At 49.9% G+C, this 17,816-nt stretch overlaps 1 protein-coding gene across 3 annotated transcripts in view; it reads left to right on the top strand.

The window, feature by feature from the left end:
* The window catches only part of LOC119845044 (protein-arginine deiminase type-2), a 69,356-nt gene that overhangs the window by 15,557 nt on the left and 35,983 nt on the right, over positions 1-17,816 (top strand). The window contains exons 1-4 of one of the 3 annotated variants that reach the window (XM_043500180.1): positions 2,906-3,115; positions 5,532-5,715; positions 6,949-7,021; positions 15,656-15,717. In XM_043500180.1, the coding sequence (XP_043356115.1) occupies positions 5,680-5,715; positions 6,949-7,021; positions 15,656-15,717 (171 nt within the window). In that variant the 5' untranslated portion in view covers positions 2,906-3,115; positions 5,532-5,679. Of the gene's footprint in view, positions 1-2,905; positions 3,149-5,531; positions 5,716-6,948; positions 7,022-15,655; positions 15,718-17,816 lie in introns of those variants that run through there. The other 2 variants (XM_043500179.1, XM_038376776.2) reach the window with 2 other exon arrangements.

The following is a 17,816-nucleotide window of genomic DNA, read 5'->3' as shown; positions in this document are numbered from 1 at the left end:
AGGATCCGGGTGTGCAGACCTGACAAGGAGAGTGGGTCAGAGACAAAGTCCCACTGTGACTCAGGTGCAAGCCCTGTCATTTCGCAGTGTGGAGTCAGAAGATCTGCGTAGTGCAGTGTGGATGCATTAGCACAGCTGGGAGACCCAGGTCCAGCAATTGTTAGCCCAAGTCTACAATGTAGTGCGGATGCTCAAGTGCAGACTTGGAAGTGAGTCTGCAAGCCCAGGTCCCACAGACCTGGGTTTACACTGTCGTTCTCACGTACCCACAAGTTCTTAGGCTAGCTAGCCACTGGGTCTTAAGTCAAACTCACAGGAAAATAAACATGAAGCTATTTGTAAAGAAGGGTAGGCTATTTTTCCATTTATTGTGGCACCCCGTCCAGCAAACCCTCTGATGTTCTGAAATGTCTCCTGCCAAGAGAAGATGACTCCCCTCTAACCCAATACAAATATGCTCCGTTTGATCATGTATTTATTAGACTGAAAGGAAATTGAATCTGTCTCCACTGGTATCGCCTAGCTCTTGGATTGTTGCCCTTGGGTTATTTTAGCAATAGCGAGGATGAGGCAGCTATGCTGGGCATGTGAAGAGTTCCTACATGTCAGGATTCACCGGCATAAGCTGGGTTGACATGTGTCTGCTGCTATAAACCTGCCCACGATATTGACACACAGAGCGTTTTGCGGCTCAAGCTGGGTGTCTCACAGGTTCACCGCCGCCTACCCAGGCCTGGTTGCGTGAGGTGTTGGGGAGCAGGGAGGCTCTGTGCAGTTATGAGCCAGCTGCTTGACACATGACCCCACTCATTACATGCCTGAAGATGCAGGGGGCTGAGATCTGCACTCCCACTGGAGTCAGTGACTGGGGAAGCACCTCACAAGATCGGGCCCTATCTGAAATAACAGACAGCTCAGCAGGTTCTGGGGGTTCCTACTTCCAAGTAATAAGGTCAGGCCCAATGTTGATGTCCTGGATCTGATAGTGCAAGTGCTCCACCCAAGGATCTCCTGCAAGATCAGGCTCCTGACACGCAAAGTATCTCCAGGGTTTGCTATAGTGCCTGTCAGCGTGGCATCCCAGTAAACTAGATCTGCTTGGTGAGGACCCTGGTGGCCATCACAAGTTTTCTCTGTTCCCCAGCGGAGGGGGCTGAGCTTGGGATGGTCCGGCGTCTTCTGGAGCTCGTTCCGCAGCCAGCTGTGCCCCGCAACAGAGAACAGTTTGTGTCTGGGGCTTTTGTTTTGTCCTGGACTTTGTGAGCCTGCTTTGTCCAGAGGACTGCAGAGGTCTTGGTGGAACGCAGACTGAGATGTGACCGCTGCTGGGAGCTAAGCGCTGACCCTCTGATGGTCTCCAAGATCAGGTCATGGGCCCTGACCTGGCAATGGAAGCAGCCAGGCAGCCAGTGGAGGGATAGAGGGGTGGTGAGCTTGCATCTCACTGAGGAACAGGCTGCTGCTTTCTGCATGTGCTGGGGCCGCCACGTTGCTGGCCCCTTCACACCCAGATACAGCGAGTTGCAGTTTACCACCTTGGAAGCAAGGAACATATGGGTCATGCTGGGCTGATCCTTGTCAGGCAGGAAGAGTTGAAGTTTCCTAGCAAAGGCAGAGGTGGAAGGGGGCATTATGTTGCTATCCAGACTAAATGCGGAATTGAGTAGGTTCCCGAGGCTTAAAACAATGCACACGTCCTTATCTAGAGCTTTCCATCAGCTGATCTCAAAGCACTTTAATTGGCTCCATTAATTGGTCAGTCTCATTATCCCCATTTTACAGGTGGGGAAACTGAGGCACAGGGTGAGAAAAGGACTTGCCCAAGGTCACTCAGCAATTCAGTGGCAGAGTTGGAAATGGAATCCAGGTTGCCTGAGTCCCAATCTGTTGCTCTTGCCATTAGGCCACATTGCCTCTTAAATGGGGGCAGATGCCCTCGATGGAAGGGTAGGACAACCACCTGGCTAGTTCTCCAAGCATTTCCTGATCAGCATCATCTCAGCCTTGCCAAAGCTGAGTTTGCGCCAGCTGCTCTACATCCAGGAGCTGATCTCCTGTAAGGACAAAGTCATCTCAGTAGGGGCAGGGATTGCATTGGTGGAGAATGAGCGATACAGCAGGGGGACATCAACAGAATGTGGCTAATCACTAAGTCAGCTGGCCCGTCGCTACATCCAGAGTCCTGTGGGGAGGGACGCTGGCGCCAGGCAGAGCACCTTCTACTCTCGTTACATCACAGAGGCAGGCCAGCCACACGCTGTGTTGAAAACAGCCGAGAAGTCTCGTCATCTTAGCATTGAGAGGTGGCCTCCCCAGATTTGTCAGCATGCTTACGGGACGCCTGTCCCTACGGACCATCCCAGACTTGCTCAGAGCCCAAAACGACTTCCACCACAATGAACGGCCCCGCTCTCATTGCTATCAAAGGGCACAGGATGGGCCCTGAAAACACACAGTGAAACCTGCGTGGGTTAGTGGGGCCAACTCCCAAGTAAGTGGCAGTATTGCCTTTGACTTCAAGAGTAACACGATTGGGCCCAGGTAACTACTGTAAAGAGAACTTCACTTCACTCCAGAGTCAGACCAGCTCCCGGGCTGCAACCTCAGCTCTTCCTGCAGCTGGTTCCCTCCTTGGTATATATGTTTTCCCTTTAATTTCCTCCACAGGTAGCTGCAAAGCCAAAGATCCCAGGGGGAGGAGGGAAAAGGAGTGAGTACAGCTTGGGTCCTGTTTGCTCACACCGCAGACAGGAGCCAGCAGACTCTGGCCGCACTATGGCAAATGGGTTCCTAGAAAGATTTCTTGCTCTGAGCTCCTCCCCCCGTCCCCATTTTAAGAAATGTGACTTTCATAGGACTGGGGCTTGTGCCAGCTGTATTGTTGTATTCACATTAGCATGGGGCTGCGAGGCTGGGCATGGGAGAGCCACAGAATGCCTTGTACATAGAAATGGGTGAATGCACTGAACCTCCTTTGGGATTTTTTTCAGTGAATTCGCTGCAGTTTCAGCCGCACCCCATTAGCATTCCCTTGCCAGTCCTATCCTAGCAAGCTCAGGAGCAGCACATCGTTAGACAGACCATGAGGAGTGTTCGCAGAGAGGCCATTTCCAAGGTATAATCTTGAGTATTCACGCTGATCCTAAAGGTGAGTCTACACTGCAAAAAAATAAAAAAGAAATGAAGGTATGTTCCTAAGCCAGGTTAAAATAGCAGTGAAGACATGGCAACTTGGGTTTTAACGTGGACTGGCAAGTTGAGTTCAACCCCAGGCTGCCCTGGTGGCTTGAATTCGAGCTGCTCACTGGAGTACAAAGCTGAGTCTTTGCTGCTATTTTCACCCGAATTAAGACCACCCCTTTTTCTGCAGTGGAGACCTACCCTCTTCAGCCAATTAGAACAGAAACAGGGTTCAAAAAGAACTAGACAGTCACTGATGGACTTATCCTCCATGAAGTTATCAGCCAGGATGGGCAGGGATGGGGTCCCTGGGCTCTGTATGTCAGAAGCTGGGAATGGGCGACAGGGGATGGATCCTTTGATGATGACCTGTTTTGTTCATGCCCTCTGGGCACCTGGCATTGGCCACTGTCGGAAGACGGGACACTGGGCTAGATGGACCTTTGGTCTGACCCAGTCTGGCTGTTATGTTCTTAAACATTTTTTAGAAGAGACTCGGACTCCAGTGGAAGTTGAGGGCCTTCAGCCCCTTGCAAGATCATTGAAGTGAGTGGGAGTCATATGGCTAAATCCTCCGAGTTGAAAATCTCACCCAATGTGTGTGTTTCTTTGGGTGCAGTGGGAAAGCTTGTGTTTCCTCGGGGATTCATTCCACTGGGTTTAAACCACTTGCGTTTGTAAGTGGTGGGTAGGCCAGGACACTACTGTCACTTAGTAATTTTAACTGGCACTTGACATGCCCATTTCGGCTTATGGAATAGATTTGTGATCCATTCATTGTGCTCAGAGAAGTTAAAAAGGGATTGACTGGGTCCTATAACTGGAGGGAATGTTCTCCAGAGCTCAGTTTTGTTGTGGTTTGGGAGGGGGTTTTTTTGGGGGGGGGGTGTTGATTGATTGATTTTTGTCAATTGCTTGAAGGGGTGAAAAAATGTTTGTCAACCATTGCTATGATCACTCTACTCAAATGTCTGTCGTCTGCCTTTTCCCCACCCGCTCTTTTGTCTGTTTAGATTGTACATCCTTGAGGACAGGGACTGTCTCATAAGTGTTTGTACAGCAGCTGGCACAAAGACTGGGATCTGTAAGCTGTCCTATAATATTAAAACTAGCAATCAGTTACAACTAGCTGACATTCCAGAGTTAATCCTTTTCTAGAAAGAAGTCTTTAATTGTGAGAAACTGGCTGGATGGCTCTTTAGATTTCCCCCATCCTAAGGGTCTTTGGGGGTCTCCAGCTATTCATGCAATCTTTGCCTTCTGTAGTATGTACAAAATGTCCACGAGTCATTCCAAAAAGATGCCTGGCATTTGTCTAAGATTTCAGCATTTAAGCCGCATGGCTTGTTATAACTGGGGCTGGCTGGAAGAGAGGTCATGATCCAGTTCACTTGCATAGCATTAAAAGGCCTGGATATTAAAGATCAGGTTGGTTAGTGTTTTCTAAGATCTCTTACAGCTAGTTCCCGTCTAGGAAATCCCTAGTTTTAGCCAGGGATCTGAGAGCTCTTGCAAAGGTGGGAAAATATGACTCTCTTCATTGTGCAGATGGGGAAACTGAGGCACAGAGGACCAGATTGTAAAGGTATTTAGATGCTCAGCACTCTTTGAAATCAATGGGATTTTGGTACACAGGTACCTTTAAAAATCTGGCCCCAAGAGGTTAAGTGACTTCTTCAAACTAATATAGCCAGTGGCAGAGTGAGGAATGGGACCCAGGGCTCCTGGCTTCTAGCCCCTTGCTCCAACCATTGGGACAGGCTGCACCCATCATGCACACAATGGAAGGTCTGATCTTTTCTTACTGGGGGCAGCAAGAGTTGAGAGTTCATTTTAACTGCAAAGAAGGCACCCTGCTTAACCAGATCTGTGGGCAGCCAGGGAAGTGAAGGGCTGCACCATGCTGGCGTCATTTGTGTTACGTGGGCTGGTCAGTATTTTCAAACTCGGATGTCTAAAACTGGGCAGCTAAATCCATGTTTTGGCCCTTGAGTGGTCTGATCTTTGGTGGTGCTGAGCAGATGCTTCTCTATTGACTTCAATGTAAACTCAGGAGTGCTCAGCATCTCTTCAGGTGCAACTTCTGTAGGTGCCTTCATAGGTATTTAAGTGCTTAGTTGTAGCCACCTGCCACCTCTGTTGATGAGAGCTGTGGGCGCTCTGCCTCTCTGAAAATCAGGTCACTATGTATGAAAATGCTGCCGGGATGCACGTCTGCAGTGATCACTGAGCCACTTTTTCCTCTTGCCTAAGGTCAGGGGGTCAGGACTGCTGGGTAGGGGACAGTGAGGCATCTCCGGTTCTTCTCTCCACAGCCCTCTGACTGATCCCCTTCCCTTTCTCTGTTGTAGAGCGGCTCCCGCAGGTGCGGTGTCATTCAGCGTGAAGCACACGGCTGGGGTTCATGTTGAAATCGTTACTGATGACCAATCGCAGGTGGCCCCCGCAAACGGAGAGAAGCCGTGGCCTCTCGACCATGGGACAATCCTGAAACTGAGCATGAACAAAGCCAGCACCGAAGCCAATGACAACAAGGTAAAGGAAGGCCCAGTGAGCGTCCTTGTATCTTGGGCACTCGCTTGGCTTGAGACAGGAGCAGGGATGAGGTAACAGTAGGTAACCACGTGAGGGGCACCTGACACAGGATCTTGCTGTACTAGGATGGGCCCAAAGCCAACAGGGTAATACAACTCTCTCTCTTGATGAAAGTTCAGTCTGAGGACATCCGCCCATAATGCTCCACTCGCTGTACTTTTCACTCAGGTCACTCAGTGGCCAGGTGCAGAGACCAGCATGAAAAACTACCAGAGCTGAGCATTCCCGAGACACTGCCATGTTCATTGACATCCAAGGGAGCTGGCAAGCATTGGATGGCCACAGTCTTGTTAGGAGATGGCACTGTTCTCATGTTTTAAGTTTCAGAGTAGCAGCCGTGTTAGTCTGTATTCGCAAAAAGAAAAGGAGTACTTGTGGCACCTTAGAGACTAACAAATTTATTAGAGCATAAGCTTTCGTGAGCTACAGCTCACTTCATCGGATGCATAGAAGTGAGCTGTAGCTCACGAAAGCTTATACTCTAATAAATTTGTTAGTCTCTAAGGTGCCACAAGTACTCCTTTTCATGTTTTAAGTGTTTCACTCACCCAGTGAGGAAGCAGTTAAAATATCCTGTGACCGACGGAGATGGTTGCACACCAGGACCGGTTGTTTGCTGACAACTCCTCGGCTGAAATTTGTTTTGTTGGTCTGTTCGTGAACAACTTGCAAATGAGGGGATGAACAGGCCCAATCGATCAGATTAATTCATTGCATGGGATCCTTCGTCCAACTCTGCAAGCTAGCTAGCAAACTTGGGGAGTTTGGGCTGGGCTGTGAAATAGATGCACAATCTGGCTGTTGGGATCATGAAACTAAAAGGTTTTTAATTGTAAAATCCTTGTGCTTAAACGCCTGCTGTTCTCATGGCTCCCTATCTGAGGGGAGAGTTTCCGGGAAGGCAGCGACCTAGTGGCAGCTAATTGTCACAGCAGCAATTTGGATGGATGAGAAGGGAGAAAAGTTGGCCAGAGAGGAGCAGGGGCAGGAGTCACGGCAGGGACAGAACCAAGCTACAGGCAGAGGTTGGAGTGCTAGCGCTGGGGCAAAAAGCGGCACAGGAGAGTGGCACAAAGGATCTGGCACTGTGTCGCTCTCCGGCTACCGGTGTAAATTGCCAGGCCTGGTCCTGTCCACCTCTCTCACTCACTAGCCTGCGTTGTGTGTTTCCAGGTAACGGTGAACTATTACGGCGAGAATGGAGGGCCTCCCATAGACCAAGCTGGCGTCTTCCTGACAGGCATTGGTAAGTGCAAGTGCTTTCGGGGCAGACCAAAGCCTATAATCTTGTATCACTTATGTTTTATGTTGCAAATTAATAGAGCTTTTGTGAGCTACTTAAAGAAATCAGCTTAGACCTGGGAACTCTGGAATGAAATGAACTGCTGATCCTGCTTCTGGCAAGCACTGGGGCAAAGACAAAGCAAATCCAGCAATGCTAAGCTTCTAGTCAAAGCGATGGCCCATGCTTCGCCTGCAAGGAATTACCATGCTGCTCTGGACCCGTGTAAGAGTGATGGGGGTTCTGGCCTCTTTAGGCTGCTGGGCTTAGCAGAAACAGTTCCAGTTTTCCTTTGGGTCCAGTGGCTGTGCTGAGGAGAAAGAGGGTGGCCTTGGAGCCAGGAGACCGTAGTTCTATTCCCACCTCTGCCATTGGGTCGTCTTCCGGCACGTGGCTTGTGACAGCACAAGCACCGAATTAGCGGTTGGGTAAGTGATGTAGCCACCCTCCTACAGCAGCAGCATCTGGAGACATCAAGCCCGTCCACCCACCTTGAAGATTACAAGCACAGTCCGTAACCAGAGGGCACGCGGTTTGTTCTTGAGCCCCACAAGCACCATCGCTGGCTTTCTCCTTTCCCCACGGGTGCTCAAGCCCTGCTCAGCCCCAGGCCCTGCCCCCACTCCGCTCCAACCCACCCCACCTCTTCCTGCCTCCACTCACCCCCAAGTGCATCCTAGCCCCACTCCACCCCCTCCTCCCAGCTCCTTCTGCATGCCACGGACCAGCTGATCGTGGAGGGCATGGGAGGATGTGATCATCAGGGCCGCCAGTGGACGGGAGGTGTTGTGGGGGGGAGGAGGGGATGCTGGTTTCTGGTGGGTGCTAAGCACCCACTGATTTTTTTCCGTGGGTGCTCCTGCCGACAACGGGCTGTTCACACAAGCACTTGTCTTGGCAAAACTTTTGTCTTTCATTGGGCGGGGGGAGGGGGAACACCTCTGAAAGACATAAGTTTTGTCCTTCAATTGCCAGTGTAGACAAAGCCTTAGAAAGTTTGTGGCTGAGGTACTGTCTGAGAGGCACAACTCTTTCAGAAACGGGGCCTCTTGATTTTAGTCAATGGTTTTGATGCATCTTTGAGATGAAATTGGGAAGTCAGCTGTCTTGCTAGTCGGCTGCTAGCAGTAGTAGTAATGTAGTAATGTTGCCAGGGCCCACTGGGAATTTTGTTCGACCCACTGCTGTGTCTTTGCCTGGTACCTGCCTTCCCAGTCAAAGAAGCATCTGAGATGGAGAATTCTTAGCAACAGAGGCACTTATGTGGGTGCAATTGTCCCCCACCCCTCTTTTGTGTCTGAGAAATACACCAAGGCTCACTCAACCCACAGATACAGCTGTGGAGACCATTACCGCTGGTGTTGGGCTTAGCAAGGGCAGGAAGAGATTTCAAACGCTAGCCCATTTAAACCCATTTTTATCTTTGTCAGAAACTGGATCTTACATTAGGGTTTGTCTCTACACTGATACATAGTCATTCTCCATGCTAGGAGCAGTCTGGACATTGGGAAGCCCTGAAGTACTGAGCTAATGCTTTGCTACCTGCCTGATACTAACTGGAAACAGGTTAAACCTGCCGAATTTCAGTCACATTTCCAAAATCCCGAAGTGCAGTGGGATTGCTGGGGACTTTGCTCACCTTGGTGTATAGGTGTAATGCCGACAGACCCCAGTCATCAGTGGGTGGAATTGAACCTGGGACTTCTGGAGCAAAATGCATGAGCCTCTATTGCATGAGCTAAAAGCCACAGGGCCCTTAGCTAAGGCTGTAGGAGACTCATTAATCTCCAAGTGGTCTCAGTGCCACTAGAGGGGACAGAGCACCGCACACAGGAGCTGTGTGGGTTACATAGGTAAGAGATATGGATATGGGTCCAGGATTGGATCATGGAATCATAGAACTACAGGGTTAGAAGGGACTTCAAGGGTCATCTAGTCTAACCCCCTGCCAAGAGGCAGGATTTGTTGTGTCTAAACCATCCAAGACAGGTGGCTCTCCAGCCTCTTTTTGAAAACCTCCAGTGAAGGAGCTTCCATGACTTCCCCAGGCATCTGTTCCATTGGCCGACTGTTCTTACAGTTAGGAAGTGTTTCCCGAGATTTAATTTAAATCTGCTGTGCTGTAGTTTGAACCCATGGCCGCTTGTCCTGCCCTCTGTGGCAAGAGAGAACAATTTTTCTCCATCCTTTTTATGGCAGCCTTTCACGTATTTGAAAACCACTGTCATGGCCCCCTTAATCGCCTCTTTTCCAAACTAACCATACCCAGTTCCTTCAGCCTTTCCTTGTACGGCTTGAATTCCAGCCCTTTGATCATCTTTGTTGCTCACTTCTGGATCCTTTCCAGTTTCTTTACATCCGTTCTATACAGCAGTGACCAAAATTGGACACAATACTCCAGCTGAGGCCTAACCAGCACCGAGCAGAGTGGTACTGTCACTTCCCGTGACTTGCATGCTATACCTCTGTCAATGCAACTTAAAATTGAATTTACTTCCTTTGCAACAGGATCGCATTGTTGAGGTTGTAACCCAACACAACACCCAGATCTTTCTCAGCAGTGCTGCTGCCAAGCCCGTTATTCCCCATTATGTATTTGTGTCATTTTCTCTCCCTCTTCCTCTCACTCTCATGCACACACAGCTGAAGGATGTTTGGGTAGTTAAGCACAAATTACCAGAACAAATTACCTAAGAAGGCTATGGAATCTCTGTCCCTGGAGGTTTGTAAGAACAGGTTAGACAAACACCTGTTCGGGATGGTCTACAGATAATACTTAATCCTGCTTCGGTGCAGGGGAGTGGACTAGATGATCTATTGATTTCCTTTCCAGTCCTACATTTCACTGGTTCTGTGTTCTGATCTGGGGTTACACTCTGGACTCATCTGTAATCCTAACAGAACTGGAGGGTCGGAGTCCAGTGCTGCAATATTGTTACGAAAACACGCAAGCCCAGATGCACAATCTACTCCCCCGGCTTTCCCTTGATGATGGAAAAAATAAACAGGGCTGGGGCTCTTTCTTTTTTTAAGAGCAAGTATTGTGAGCGAGCCTGTCCAGTTTGGCAAACACGGATACGTCTGTGAATCAGCCACTTGTCTGCGACTCAAGAGATCTAGGTTCAATTCCTGGCTTGGCCATAGACTCTCTGGGTGGTCTGAGCAAGTCACTTCTGGCCAGGTTTTCAGAAGAGCCCACGCTGAGAATTTCCGGGGCTCAGCACCCACTACGGACATTGTCGTTTCAAAGGAGACAGCAGCTTCCTTGGGGATGCAATTGGATGGAGGTTTTTAAAAAGGGCTCCATAAACCGCATGCACCCAATGCATGGTGCTCTTTGGAAGATCCGGCCTCTCGCTTTGGTGCCTAAATGGAAGTTGAATGCTTCAAAATCTGGCCCTGCCTGTGTGTGCCAAAAACTTCCAAAAATACAGGCATAAAACTTTCTGTGCCTCAGTTCCCCCCATGTAAAATAGGGATCATTTTCTCTGCTGGTCCTTTGTCTGTTTTGGCTCTTTATACTGCAGGGCCCAGATCCTCAAAGGTATTGGGATGTCTAACTTCCATTGAAATCAAGGATCTGGGTCCAAGCTCCTCCAGGCAGAGAGCATCTCTGAAATGTGTCTATACAGTACCTATCATGATGGGGCGCTGATCTTAGCTGCAACTTTTAGACACGTCGGAAATACAAATGCTTGACTTTTTCTGTGTGTCCTGGATGCTGTCCCCGCAGATGCACAAGAGCAAGGAGAAGTCTGTGTTGTTACACCAATAAATCCATTTAGCAGCATTATCGATTGATTTGCTTCTGAGTCACATCTGCAAAATGGAAATCAGAACCTAGCCCGTAGCATCTGGTTTGCGCAGAGCTTGTGCAGAGGAAATGTCGGTAGTTTTTTCTTCACCGTCTAGCTGCGGTTCTGCTGCTTTCGGCGGTAGGCCTAGAATCTCTTTTTCTCTTGTAAAATTCACTCAAAAGTAATCGTAGTTGCCCGAGTTGTTTCTATTGTCGCCTTAGCAGCAAAACAGCTTACACAGGGACAGAATTGTTTCACATGATGTCTCGAAATGTATCTGGAAACTCGATATACTGCAGCCTTCTCCCTGGTACCATGTGACCGTGGAAAAATGACTCCATCGAAGCATGTGTGCAAAAGGGGACTGGTGGCGACTAAGCTGTGAGTTTGAATGGCAAGGCAGAGAGCAAATGGAAAGATTGTGGGAGGCACTGGGGCCTTCATTAAACACTTTGGAGCTGTGACTTCTTAGGAGAAGAATATGGTGATCGGCCCAAATCCATTTGCCTGAATAAAGAAAAAATGTATTGAATACTGCTGCTAATACTGAATAAAATCTAAAGTGTGATCAATGTGACTAAATAAACTAATGCAATGTACAGTGAGCGTGATCTACATTCATGATCTGCAGTTTGATCTACTAATAGATATGGGCTTTCTTATTTGTAATGTAATGCCATCAGGATTGAGGCCCTATTGCTGTCTGTGTTGTCCAAAAACACATGACGAACGGCAGCCTCCTCCCCAAAGGACACTGCAAAATGATGGCATGTTTAGAGCTGAGATTTTGTGCCAGGCCCGTAGCTACCGAATAGGGCCCTGATCCTGTAGAAGGGTCTTTCTTGACTTCAGCAGGGCTCCACACAGCTGCAAGCGTCTACCCGCACACACCCAATTGCAGGAGTGGCACCTAAGAGCCTGATTCTCTAATGGGGGGGGCAAAGGGGCCATGGGCCCCTCACTTTTAAAAAAAACCCTCCCACTTTTTACTGGCTGTAAGGATGAGCAGCAGGGGGAGGGGCCGTAGACGAAGGGGTGGCGTGGGGTGGGGTCTCGGGGGAAGGGGCAGCATGAGGGTGGAGGCTCGGGGAAGGGGGGGTGTGGGGATGGTTCAGTTACCATCCCCTCTCTCCCCCACCCCAGGAAGCTTCCGCCACCCCGTTCTCTAATCCTTAGTGGGGTGAGAGGTCTCAGTGGGACTGTTAGTGCAAGGCCTACATGTAAAGTTTGCAGAATCAGCCCTGAGTAATGGGAGTCTTGCAGGTGATGCCAATAGTAAGGAAGCACCAGAGAGGAGTGTGAGGGTGAGATTTTTATCTTCCCAAGCAGGGAGATGACCTAAAAGCTGAGTGACACGCAGCCGAAAATTCCTCTCCTAATGTGGGAGTTGGTTTTGCCCTGACTCAATAGGTGCTGTTTATAACACCGCAAGCCGCCTTTAAAAAGAAATGCCCTCAGTGAAAATACTGATGACACACCAAGTGTTGAAATAGGTAGCTAGGGGCAAAACTAGGTGCTGAAATCTGACACTGCGCACCAACAAGCCACTTGGCTTGCTACCATGAAACTGTTGGGGAAGTGCCACCCGACTCAGTGGGTGCCGTTCGGACCCACACCTCTGTAAAAGACGCTGTTTTGCTGTCACTGGAGGAGCAAGGACTGTTGTTCTGTTTGGTGTCTGTACAGCGCCTAGCACATGGGGGTCCCAGTCCACAGCTAGAGCTCCTAGGTGTTACGATAATAATAATGGATAGCTGCAGGTTCTGGGAGCATGTGGCTTGAATCAGGGACTTGAGGCCTGATCCAAAGAGCCCATTGAAGTCAGTGAAAGTCTTTCTGCCCATTTCAATGCATTTTGGATCATGCCATAAGAACCAGATTCTGCTCTCGTTTATACCAGTAGAAATCCAGAGTAACTCTCCTGATTTCTATGGAGTTACTCCTGCTTTATACCAGTGTGGAGCGGCCCCCGACCCTGCGCCCCAGAACAGTGCCGAGTCGCATGGTGTAAGCCCCGATCTGGCGCCCTCACCATGTGCCTCGGCCCTGCTCCGTCGCTCCACCAGACGCCTGGCAATCCTATAGTGCTATAAGAGTGAAAACGAATAGTCACTTTGTGAGCGGTGTTTTCAAACCCTGACAGCTTGCTAAAGCCTTTGAGCGTGAGCCGAAATGGTGCCTCAGACATTTCTTTATTGAGGATCGGGTGTTCATTTTTAAACATGCACACCACTATGTACCCACCCGCCCATATCTGAAAACAAGCATGTCCTCATGGGAGATAACTGGACATGAGATTAGGCTCTGGCTTTAGCTGACCATGTGTCCGTTAGAATGCTAAACACCTGGCATGCAGCTTGGAGAAGTTTCACGCCTCTGTTGGGTCAACAGTACATGCCTTTCAATATTTTCTCCCGGCTTCAGTTTCTTGTGGCACGTTGGAAGAGCAAAGCCACCCTCCCGCCCCAGCTGGTTTGGTTTAGGGCCAGCACTGCACAGTACAAGGCCAGAGATCTGGGTTCTCCAGCACAAGCTGGCACAGAAGACGGCACTATGGAAACGGGAAGCCGCACTCCTGGGCCAGAATTTCACCTCTCGTCATTCTGTCTGTCCGGGGTCTGTACCACTTGCCTTGTAGCCGAGAGCTTGTGCTGGGCCTAGAGCGGAGCGAAATCTTTCTGCCAAATAGGAAATTGGTCGGAAAAATGCATCTTTTGGGGCACCAAAACTGTTCCTGAAGCTGGGTCGAATTTGGCAAATAGTTTTGGCCAAACAAAACCCTCGATTTTCTTGTCAAACAGGTCAGCGTTTTCCAGAGCTGAAGAAGAGAGCTCTTCGTAAGCAGGAGCTTGTCTCTCTCACCAACAGAAGTTGGTCCATAAAAGATATGACCTCCCCCATAGGGTTGCCAACTTTCTAATTGCACAAAATCGAACACCCCTGCCCCGCTCCATCCCAAGGTCCCACCCCTGTCATGCTCCATCTTCGAGGCCCCAGCCCCGCTTGCTCCATCCCCCCTCTCTCCGTCATTTGCTTTGCCCCTCACTCACTTTCACCGGGCTGGGGCAGGGTGTTGGAGTATGAGAGGGGGGCTGAGGGCTCTGGCTGGGGGTGCAGGCTTTGGGGTGGGGCTGGGGATGAGGGGTTTGGGGTGAATGAGGGGGCTCCAGGCTGGGGCAGGGGGTTGGGGTGAGGCCTCTGGCTGGGGGGGCAGGCTGGGGTGGGGCCAGGGATGAGGGGTATGGGGTGCAGGAGGGGGCTCTGGGCTGGGGCAGGGGGTTGGGCTGCAGGGGGGGGTGAGGGCTCCAGCTTGGGGTGCGGGCTCTGGGGTGGGGCTGAGGATGAGGGGTTTGGGGTTGAGGAGGGGGCTCCGGGCTGGGGCAGAGGATTGGGGTATTGGGGGGGGGGCCAGGACTGGGGCAGGTGGTTGGGGTGTGCCGGGTCCCAGCAGCACTTACCGCAGCTCCCAGGAAGTGGCCACCAGGTCCGTGCACCCGCTAGACACGTTTGGCCAGAGAGGCTCCACACGCCACCCTCGCGCCTGCAGGTGTCGTCCCTGCAGCTCCCATTGGTCACGGTTCCCAGCCAATGGGAGCTGCGGAGCTGGCACTCTGGCAAGAGGGCGGCGCCCAGAGCCTCCCTGGCTGCCCATGCGCCATGGGGCTGCAAGGACCTGGAGGCCGCTTCTGGGAGCCGCATGGCGCTAGGGCAGGTAGGGAGCCTGCTTTAGCCCCAGACCCCTGCTGTGTCGCCGACTGGACTGACCGGAGCCGCCGGGGTCCCTTTTCGACCGGGTGTTCCGGTCAAAAACTGGATGCCTGGCAACCCTACACCCCCACCTTGTCTCTCTAATACCCTGGGACCGACACTGGGCATCACCTCCACAATTTCTCCCTCTCACCACTGTGCTACTGAGACAAGGAACAGCCAGGGAATTCACCAGTGTCTCTTGCCTGATGATGTGATGCCAATACTGGGCCCAGCTGCGCCAAGTGTGGCTGCTCTTAATGAACAGGCCCTAGCGCCCATCCTTGGAGTGCTCCGAAACCCGGGTGAGATTGTTCACCTGAACGAATGCAGAGCGGGGTCTCCTCCCTGCCTGCTGCCGATGCAGACTTGGTCTCCCTTCAGATGTTTGCACCCATCCAATTCGCAGGGCTTAACTCACTTGCTTCCCAGGCGATTCAGAAGGGACGCCCGCAATTCATGAAGGCTGTTGATACTTTGGGGAGGGATCAGAGGAGAGCCACGAGAACAACGGGAGGATTGGAAAGCACACCATAGACTGAGCCCAAGGAGCTCAGCTGAACAAATTGCCAAGGGTCGTGGTGGATTCACCATCCCTCATGATTTGTAACTGGAGATTGGATAGTTTTTGAAAAGATCTGTGCTGGGAATTATTTTAGGGATGTTCTCTGGTCTGTGCCATACAGGAGATCAGACTAGATGATCACCGTGATCCCTTCTGGCCTTACCATCTGTGAATCTATAAAATGGGTTAGTTACATTCACTGAATATTATGTTCCATGCAGATTTTTTTATTGTCTCTTCTGCCTCAATTCTTGTTTGCACTGCATGGTTCAGGGCTTCATAAAATCTCAGGGTTGGAGGTCATTGAGTCCAATCCCCTGCTCAAAGCAGGACCAATCCCCAGTTTTAGCCCCAGAACCCTAAATGGCCCCCTCAAGGATTGAACTCACAACCCTGGGTTTAGGAGATCAATGCTCAAACCACTGAGTTATCCCTCCCCCCCTTGCCCTAAGGTTAGCAGTGATCTGACCAGATGTGTTGTATTTCTAGGGATCTCTCTGGACGTTGATGCAGATCGCGATGGAGTGGTCGAAAAGAACAACCCAAGGAAGGTAACTTTGCCTTTGAATCCATCGTGCTAGCATGTGTCAGCAGGGCACTGCAGACTCCAACAGGCCTTTCCACATTGTCTTTTTTAAAGGATCCACTTGTTCCTGGCCTCTTAGGACACTTTGTGAAATGTGACTCCTTGGCCCGGGTGTGAAGCCTGGAATGAAATCGCTGTTCAGTAAACTTGTGACTTTCCTTCCCTTAGGATGTGTGTTTGATCCCTGGTGCCTACGTACAGCCCAATGCAGGCACAGCCTTAGTCAATCACAGTCATCTGATGCAGGGTTTAAATTGCGCTTTAGGCTGATGGTTCTTCCCCACAGGAAGCTGGGGGTGGCAGAGTTAGAGAGAAGCTATGTTGTTTTCCACGGAGTAACAGCATCTGACATAGAACACAATGCGTCTGACATAGCCACTAGTGGCTGCACCCCTACACAGGGCTTGCTTCCAGGAGCTGCAAATCATGTGGCTGAGGGGGAGATCCATCCTGTGTGGAAATACACTTGGATGCCTCCGCGAGGGATAGAGCAGGGTAGATTAGATGCTCTCACGCATTGTGATACATGAGGCAACCCCGAGTTTCCACCCCCATCTGTCTGGTGGCACATTTCTTGCTCCATTATACTCTGTTTCCATGACAGTGATATCTTTCTCAATGTTTTTTTTATATGTCATCTGTTGTGCTCTGCTTTTCCATCTTCCACCAAGTGGTATCCAGTCAGGGACTTGTCTAGGAATCTACACCATGCCCAAACCACTTCTGCCTTCTTTCTCTAATCATTGTCTCTACAGGCTGTTGGCCAGTCCTTTGAAGCACATCAGCGTTAGTTACTTTTGTGCCACCAGTGGACACCATGTATTCTCTGCAAGTATCTCTGATGGAATGTGTTGAGTTTCCTGTTGTGGGCTTCTAGTATTTGCCAAGTTTCAGTTACATATCACAGCGGAGGTATCACCATGACATTGTATAACTTCATCTTGCGTTTTGTGTGAATCTCCTTATTTTTTCAAATATTAGCCAGTCTCAAAAAAAGCTCCATTTGCCTTTGCAATTCTTGCTTCCATCTCTTTATGGAGTTGGCCATCAGCACAGATTATGATCCCAAGGTATACAATCTCATTAACCATGCCATATTCTACACTGTCAATCACATATATACCTCACTGCTAATTCCTCTTTCAACAGTCCTGACTTTAATTTTCTTTGGGCCAATAGTTAATCCTACTTTGGCAGTCTCACACTTGCAATTGACAGGGGTCTTTTCCATGGCATCATCATCTGTGTCCAACAGAGCAATGTCACCTGCAAAGTCAAGAACTTGAAGTTTTCCTCTATTCCATATAACTCCTGTATCTTCCTTTGATGTTGCTCTTCACATCAGGTAAGCGATCATAATGCAGAAAAGAAAGGATGATAGGATTCAACCCTGCCGTACTCCAGTAATGATATCAAAATGATTGGTCTCGCCATTTTCTCTCCATTTTGAACCTTCGTACTCATCTTGACCAGTGACAGTATCTTTCTTGGAAGCCCATATTGTCACAAGATCTTCCATAGCGACTCTCTATGAATGCAGTCGAAAGCTCTGGTGAAATCTATGACATTCAAGATGTTCTCTGGCAGGCTGGCCCTTTCTCAATCAGTTATCTCAAGGTAAAGATGTGATCTGCTCACAATCTTTTCACTCGGAGTCTGCTTGCTCATTACAGTTTTTCGTCTATGACCAGTTGATGCTGCTCAGGATACATGTCAATGGCATAGCCTGAGCGGAGAGAGGTGCGGTCCGAGGCCTGGATCCTCACCCACATAAATCAGCACAGCCCCACTGATTTCCATGGAGCTATGCTGATTTGCATACATTGAGGATCTGGCTGAGGTCCTGAATGCCCGAAAGGAGCTCGGCACCTAAATCCCTTGTTTAGGTATCTCAGTCCCAGGTGCCAACTTCTCCTGGCGCCAATGGGTGCTTGCTTTTAAAAAACAAATCTGTGGCCTGCAGAAGACGAGGCAGTGGTCCTGAGAATGAAGCAATGGGGGACCAAGGGGGATGATCCATCAACATAGTATGTAAGCACAGATCCCTTCACGGCAGGTTGTTTC

The sequence above is a fragment of the Dermochelys coriacea genome, chromosome 18 (assembly GCF_009764565.3).
Source record: "Dermochelys coriacea isolate rDerCor1 chromosome 18, rDerCor1.pri.v4, whole genome shotgun sequence".
Taxonomy (NCBI): Eukaryota; Metazoa; Chordata; order Testudines; family Dermochelyidae; genus Dermochelys; species Dermochelys coriacea.
The sequence above is the reverse complement of the archived record's forward strand: the minus strand, read 5'-3'. Positions and strand labels throughout refer to the sequence as shown.